This window comes from Macroventuria anomochaeta, assembly GCF_010093625.1.
Source record: "Macroventuria anomochaeta strain CBS 525.71 unplaced genomic scaffold BU25scaffold_31, whole genome shotgun sequence".
Taxonomy (NCBI): Eukaryota; Fungi; Ascomycota; class Dothideomycetes; order Pleosporales; family Didymellaceae; genus Macroventuria; species Macroventuria anomochaeta.
Window position 1 is genome coordinate 261,758 of NW_022985392.1, and position 7,106 is coordinate 268,863.

Genomic DNA, 7,106 nt, shown 5'->3' on the forward strand with positions numbered 1-7,106 from the left:
AAGCGAGGATCGAGGTCTCTTTTGCTATCTTACGTTACTTTCGGTGATGTGGCACTAAGGTCAGCATCTACAGCTGCACAGGATAATCTGTCGACTCAATCTTGGACGGGTACTCAAGACCGCCCTGCTTCCTGACCTCATCCATGACTTCCATGATTAAGATGCTCTCAGCAAGGTTTTCGTACTTGCCTTCCTTCCTGCCCTCGAGCACCGCCTCAGCAGCCTCGTCAGCCTCCCAGAACATGCCCTGGCCCTCACCTTCTGATTGCAGTGAGCCACCGAAGCCATTGTACCAGTTGCTGCCCTTACCGGGTCCGGGGATCGGCCAGTCCTTCTCCTCGACAGTACCGTCGCTGAGAATAACCTTGGTCTTTGTGGGACGGAACGAAGGAGGGAAGACCTGGATCTCGCCCTTGGGGCCCTGGACACGGACACATGGTGTATCTTGGTTCTGGCCGGGGCTTGTGGCGACGCGAAGTGACGTTGTTGCAACAGCATGTGCATCACCGCCCTCCTCTTTCGGTCGCGGGAAGTTGAGGATCATAGTGCTGTGCTCGTCTGCGTTTCCTGTAGCCTCGTAATTCTTGATGAAAGCAAGGAGCTTAGGGGGCTGGCGTGTCTTCTCGGGCTGAGTATGGTATAGTGTCTGGAACACCCACGTCAACGCGTAGATACCGAGATCTAGCAGTGCTCCACCAGCAAGGTCGGGGTTGACCATGCGGTTCTTGCCATCTGCAAAGTTGTTCTCAGGGTCCAGGGCCATGCTGTTATCCGAGATGACGCGCGCAACGGGGCCAATGCGGCCAGATGTGATCTGCTCGCGGACGTAGATGGAGAGAGGGAAGTAGCGTGTCCATACGGCCTCCATCAGGAAGAGGTTCTTCTCCTTTGCGATCTCCACCAGCTTGCGTGCCTGAAGCGCGTTGACAGTGAATGCTTTCTCGCACAAAACGTGCTTGCCAGCCTCGAGGCAGAGCCTAGCATTCTGGTAGTGGTGCGAGTGTGGTGTGGCGACATAGACGATATCGATGTTTGGGTCCTTGACGAACTCCTCGTAGGAGCCGTAGGCCTTCGCGTCTGAGGGTGCGCTGACCTCCTTCAAAAAGTCCTCAGCACGCGATTTCGAGGATGAAGATGCGGCGGCGACGACTGTGTGCTTGACGGATTTGACACCACGGGTTGTTGGGTCGACAAGCAGATCCCTCGTGCTGTGGATGTCAATCAAGAGCTCATGGTGGGGTGAACCGCGGGGTACTCACAAGGTGAGGGCAATGCCTCCTGTCGCGAGGATTCCCCAGCGGATGGTCTTAGGTGATGACATAGCTACAATGGGTGTTGTATATGTCTTTGGGAGGGTTCGAGGATGTGACGATTGAAGTAACGAGCGACGGAGTGGGTAATATAGCTATGTATGCTGCTGCACAGCTCAACGTCACGACCGGCGACCATGCCGCTATCGTAAACCCGCGTTAACCCCACTCTTGCCCCTCTCCATACAAGCCCTGCAAGCTTCAAACGCCGACATAGGGCAGATGTGCCCGGTGGCTGCAGTGAAGGCGCATTGCTCATTGGCGGTGATTGTGTTTGAGGCAAGGATGGAGGAAGAGGATGAAGTTCGGCAAATAGACCAGGTCACTCCTATTGGCTGAACTCTTGCAATTACTGAATTAGGAGACGGCAACCGCCCTTTTTGAGGCTTCTTCAAACCACACCATCACATGATGAGAGCTTCATTTTACTCAGCAACACGGTGTTAGAGGCGCAAGTCTTGTAACTCCAGACCCAGTGAATATCTCGGTCTTCTCTCCGGTCACTGAGACTTTCTAAGGGATCAGATATCGACAAAGCGAGGAGGTAAAGTTTTGGTTTATTTCTGTCGTTCAAGTACGTTGTGAAGTCCTCCACCGATTACGCCAAAGATGCAAATGCGCGACCGGAAAAAAGTATCCAAGAGTTCTATGCCGATAGACCAGCTTATAAGGAAGCCTCGATCTCATCCAATCCTGACACCTGGTTGACGACCCATTTCCTCTTCTCCTCATCGACGTACCTGGGGTACGGTCTCCTGCAGTCTGCGCTCGACTCTGGGTATCCCCTCTTGTGTGCTACCACGTACTTGGTGCCATTGATGCCACCTTTTCCGAAGCCCCACTCGGTGACTGACAACTTGATCTGAAGGGCAGAGGCTTCGTCTTCCTTGCCAGATTGGTAGAGGTTGAACATGTGTACACAAGTCTGACTTATGTTAGCGCCGAGATAGTAAGTATAAGCAGGCAATAGCTGACCTTGGGGTACAGGTTGGCGACACCGGTGATTGTGCCCACACCTCCAACACTCAATGCTGGGATCAACCAGTCGCTCTGCCCAGCCAATGCAACGAACTCAGACTTCTTGAATGAAGCTGATACTCTCGCAACCTTGGCAATACCGCCGCATGTGAGCTTGACAGCGACGATGTTGCGATGTTTACCCAAGATGTCTAACATCTCAGAGTTGATATCTAGGCCAGCTACAACACCTGGGAAGTTGTAGAGGACGATCGGGATGGGACTTGCATCTGCCAGCTCTTGGAAGAACGCAACAATCGCATCCTGGTTCATCGCAAAGTGGAAGTAGGAAGGTACGAGCGCGAGGAATGCACTTGCACCTGCGTCCTTGGCTTCGATGGTCTGCTGGATAGCATCGCGTGTCGAGCCTGCTACGCCGCCGAGTGTGATAGGTAGGTCGCCGCGACCTAACTTTTGAGCGGTCTTGCGTGCTTTCTGAACTAACTTTGTCTTCTCGGCTGAAGATAATGTTGCTGCTTCGCCGTTCGTGCCTGCAATGACAATACCATGGAGACCATTGGAGATGAGGAATTCGAAGTGCTTCTCTTGAACCTCCCAGTCGATGTCCTGGTTCTGATCGTTCTTGAACCAAGTCAATGAAGGGACGTGGATGCCAGGTGGGAATGAGTATTCCTGGGTGGCGCCGTTGCCATTGGAAAGAGGCTCGTTCGAAGGCATGTTGTGTAAAGATTCAAGGGTTTCTTGAGTGTGAGCTAAGAGCAAGCAACAGCGGCGAGGAGCGGGCAGCGCTCATTATGACCATCGTGATTCCGACACGCGTTCCGACACCCACTGTAGATTCCGATGGCGTCTCCACGCGTGGGGAAGTTATGGGAGAGCACATTGCCGCATGCCCAAAGCATCGCGAGGCACCTGGGATGATGCGATTCGACGTGAGAGGTCGTCGGCATGCATCGCCTGCACTTTGCCCGGAAGGTGCACTAGCTCGATTCCCTCGCTCCTGCCACTTTAGCGCACGCGACTGCCGACACCAAGTCAGCATTCCTTGTTCCTCCACATCCTCGTCTCGCGACCCACACAGCGCCACCAGTGCATCTGGAGTCCCCAGTGGAGTCTCTGTACGCAATTGTCGGCAGTCTCTTTCTGTGCACCTGCTAAAACGGTGTCGCGTGGTGGCTAAGATTGTCTGAAGTGACCATGGCCTGATCAACTTTCATCCGATCCCAGCGTCCTTGTGCTCGGATACGCACCCTAGTGACTGACCAGGTTATTTTGTGGAGAAGCGAGCTGCAAGCCGGGGTCGGCATTATCTGGAGCACTTAAAGAGACATTCATACCCCGGATTTGAGATCAGCATCGCCTCCTGCGGCCATCTCTACACCGACTCTACTAGTTTCTCTTTCAGCTTTATCCATCATGGGAGGTTTCGCAAGAGCACCAGAGGATAGGCCTACGCCGCCAGAAGTGGTAGGTTATCAGATTGCCAGACACCATGTCAGTCGCTGGACAGGAAATGTGCTGACTGTTAATGTAGTACAACTGGAGAGTGTACATGGCAGCTCTCGTCATCTCTATGGGTGTCCTGGCCTACGGATACGATTCTGCGTTCATTGGAACGACCATTACGCACGAGAGTTTCAAACGCGACTTTGGGCTCAACAACATGTCAATATCCAAGAAGAATGAAGTCACGAGCAACATTACTTCGATTTGTACGTCTATGAAGCAATCAGGAGCCCTCATAGAGCTGAATACTAACGCTTGTGTAGACTCTGCAGGAGGTCTTGTTGGAGCCCTGCTCATGTACCCCTCACTCGAACTTCTTGGTCGTCGTATGACAGTCATCATCTCGGACACGATCTTCATCATCGGCGCAATCATGTGTACTGTTGCTACCCATCAGATCGGCCTTGTCTACGCTGGACGGTTTTTCACCGGAATGGGTGTTGGTGGCATCGCTGCCGTTTCTCCTATTTACATCGCCGAAATCTCGCCTCCAGCCATTCGTGGCCGCTTGACCGGCTTTTTCGAATCATTCTACCAAACCGGCGCTGTCATTGGGTTCTGGATCAACTATGGCATCGTACACAACATGGATAGGTCCAAGTCCATTGCCTGGCGAGTACCCATGGCCGTGCAGCTCATTCCTGCTGGACTTCTGGCCTTGATGATCCCCTTGTTGAAGGAGTCGCCTACTTGGCTACTGAAGCGCGGACGTAAAGCGGAGGCTCTGAAGGTATACAGCTTTCTCCGTAACCTGCCTGAGGACCACGAGTACATTGCACAAGACGTCGAGTTCGTCGAGATCGAAATTGCCAAGGAGCGAGCAGCACTTGTTGGAGGTCAGCAGCACGCAAGCTTCCTCCAAGTGATCAAGGCTGCTGCCAAAGAGGCTTCTCTGCCCGGCATGCGCAATCGCTTCTTACTGGTTTTCCTCATGTTCATGTGGCAAGCCTGGTCCGGAGCTGCGGCAATCAACTACTATTCACCGACGATCTTCACCTCCATTGGTCTCTCGGACGTTACCCTCTGGACTGGTGTCTACGGAATCATCAAAGCTGGCGGCTCAATCATCTTCTTTACCTGGTTCATCGACATGTTCGGCCGCAAGTGGCCTTGGATTATCTCGTCTCTCATCTGTGCTTTCTGTCAATACTATTTGGCCATCTACATCAGTCTCGGTAAGCCGAAGGTCGGTCAGCCCATGTCCGACTCTACAATCGCTGGCGGCAAGGGGGCCACCGCTATGATCATGATCTTCGGTGCTGCCTGGTCATTCGGTGCGAATGGCCTTCCCTGGATCATTTCAGCCGAGATCTTCCCGACCACTCTGCGCTCTGTCTCTGGACCTTTCGCAGCTGCAAGTGTTTGGATCTGGACACTGGTAGTCACCAAGGCTTTGCCTCAGATGTACACCAGCATGGGCTGGGGCGTGTACGTCTTCTTTGCTACGTGCTTGATCTGCGCGAGCATCTACGCTTGGTTCTTCATCCACGATACCAAGGGATTGCGTACCGACGAGATGGACAAACTGTTTGGGTTTGAGAGGACCAGGGAGTACGATGTGCCCACACCGAGCAGCAAGGCAGACGACGAGAGCGAACACAACGAGAAGGTCGCAGCTGTGCATATTGATAATGCAGGACGCGTTTGAGTAGGCTGATGGAGCTTTGGGCAGTCCACAAAGCATCAAACTATCCCAATTTGCAACAGTATAATACCATTTACTCTTCCACATCGTTGCGTCATGCATGTACCAAATTATTGCTCTAATCCAACCAGGCAACGAATGCATGTCATTAAACTGCTGTTCACCTGACTCATCAATTGTTGCATTTGACACGTGCCGTTGATGAGGTGAAAGTGAGAAAGCAGAAGGCGTGCTAGGCCCACAGATACCACCATAGAATGGAAAGGTGCTCTCTCCTCCGCACTGTCACTCCCCCCGACTATCACGCACATCAACACCCACAGTCCACCATGGCCACCTCCGATATCAAGGCCATTGGATGCCCTCAGCAATTTGACTCGGGTTCAACCTTATTCTGTTGGAGTTCAGTGAAGAACTGTACGGAAAGGGAAGAATTTGAAGATTGTACTGGAGTTGTATTGGGTGAAGCTACGAACAGTATATATAGGTGAGTGGCTGTAAACAACGCTAGTGTGACGTGGCAGTCACTCTCATGGAGGTGAGGTACAACAGGCAGGAGCACCCCAAACCGTGACATATTCGCTAACCTGCCGCAAAAACTACGAGGTATGGTGTATCACGAGCTCTGAAAAGTGGCACCTAGGCTGTAGGTAGCAAGAGGACGCGTCAACCGTGGCACCTTCGGGATCCACTACGGACGTTGGCAGCCACTGAGCCTCTTCGATATGACTTACCGCGGTGCTTCTCTGTAACAAGATGTTCCTGCAGGAAGGTGTTTGTCAATTGCTCAGCAAAGGCATCTGTACTTGTCGTTGGTTGCCAACCGTCCATACCTAGCGCAACCACCCTCAGCTGATCGATCTGCCGTACGTTATCAATCTTACCTTTATTGTCAATGTGATAATCTCCACGACTAATCAGTGCACGAGTTTCAGTCTTCCACCGGTCCGATCACAGCCCTCATTGACTGCTTCCAGATCCAGTCCAAAGATGAAGAATCTGATACTTAGAGCCTATCATGATCAGATCAACAGCCGCACTCACACGCAGAAAACTGCCAACACAATCTGGGCCATCGACCCATCATGGCTCGATGCTTCCACCCTATAGCTCGACTCAACAATCGTGCGTGAAACAACATGGGGTCACGCTGACTTACAGGCAATCGCAGGAAGTGTTCAAGATGCTTACAAGTCTGAGTTGACTCGGGTCGGTTTGTTGCTTGTCGGTCAAAATGGCCAGGTGGAGTCTGAGGAAGCCGTCACCAGTGCTTCTGAGGACCGCTATATTCCGCGCATGCACGTCTATCGCCTCGACTTCGTCGTTCGATTTTGCAAAAAGGCTCCCTAGAAGTTTATGCTGAAGGTGTTCGCAATATGGGGGACGGAAGGCTTGTCGTGTCGACTGGGAATAGTATTGCAGGTCAGGGAGAGAAAGGCACATATACTGGAAGTCTAAATTGATCCCAATCAAAACACCAATAACTCCAATGCTGTATCTCCATGGTGAGTAGCTCGTGTGCTGCTGATTGAAGTGAAAATGCGACCACGGAAGGCGCGACCACGGAAGGCACGCTACCGTGTCTGTGCGCGCAATGCGCGGATTCGCGCAATGCGCCGAAACACCAAAATCGTCAATCCAAAATTGAGGCTGTAGAGCCACACACA

At 52.4% G+C, this 7,106-nt stretch overlaps 3 protein-coding genes across 3 annotated transcripts; 1 reads left to right on the plus strand and 2 right to left on the minus strand.

Annotated features, from left to right (window-relative positions):
* Nucleotides 1-67: 67 nt before the first annotated feature.
* BU25DRAFT_348088 (NAD(P)-binding protein) lies at nucleotides 68-1,321 on the minus strand (the record flags this gene model as incomplete). Its single annotated transcript, XM_033703182.1, has 2 exons — nucleotides 68-1,208; nucleotides 1,260-1,321. 2 exons carry the CDS (start codon nucleotides 1,319-1,321, stop codon nucleotides 68-70), a joined length of 1,203 nt encoding a protein of 400 aa, XP_033558572.1.
* A 529-nt stretch (nucleotides 1,322-1,850) lies between these two features.
* On the minus strand, nucleotides 1,851-3,283 carry BU25DRAFT_413625 (dihydrodipicolinate synthetase family protein-like protein). Its single transcript, XM_033707075.1, has 2 exons — nucleotides 2,286-3,283; nucleotides 1,851-2,235 (listed from the first exon to the last, which is right to left on the minus strand). The coding sequence occupies exons 1-2, from the start codon at nucleotides 3,003-3,005 to the stop codon at nucleotides 1,975-1,977; spliced, it is 981 nt and encodes a 326-aa protein (XP_033558573.1). The 5' UTR covers nucleotides 3,006-3,283; the 3' UTR covers nucleotides 1,851-1,974.
* A 421-nt stretch (nucleotides 3,284-3,704) lies between these two features.
* On the plus strand, nucleotides 3,705-5,442 carry BU25DRAFT_461241 (MFS quinate transporter-like protein QutD; the record flags this gene model as incomplete). Its single annotated transcript, XM_033710425.1, has 3 exons — nucleotides 3,705-3,755; nucleotides 3,823-4,000; nucleotides 4,058-5,442. The coding sequence occupies 3 exons, from the start codon at nucleotides 3,705-3,707 to the stop codon at nucleotides 5,440-5,442; spliced, it is 1,614 nt and encodes a 537-aa protein (XP_033558574.1).
* Nucleotides 5,443-7,106: the final 1,664 nt, after the last annotated feature.

Excerpts from the sequence above, each read along its gene's own strand:
- BU25DRAFT_413625 (XM_033707075.1), bottom strand. The coding sequence starts at position 3,005 with ATGCCTTCGAACGAGCCTCTTTCCAATGGCAACGGCGCCACCCAGGAA. Across the intron at positions 2,236-2,285 it reads TCGCCAACCTGTACCCCAAG|ACTTGTGTACACATGTTCAA; the intron begins GTCAGCTATTGC and ends AACATAAGTCAG.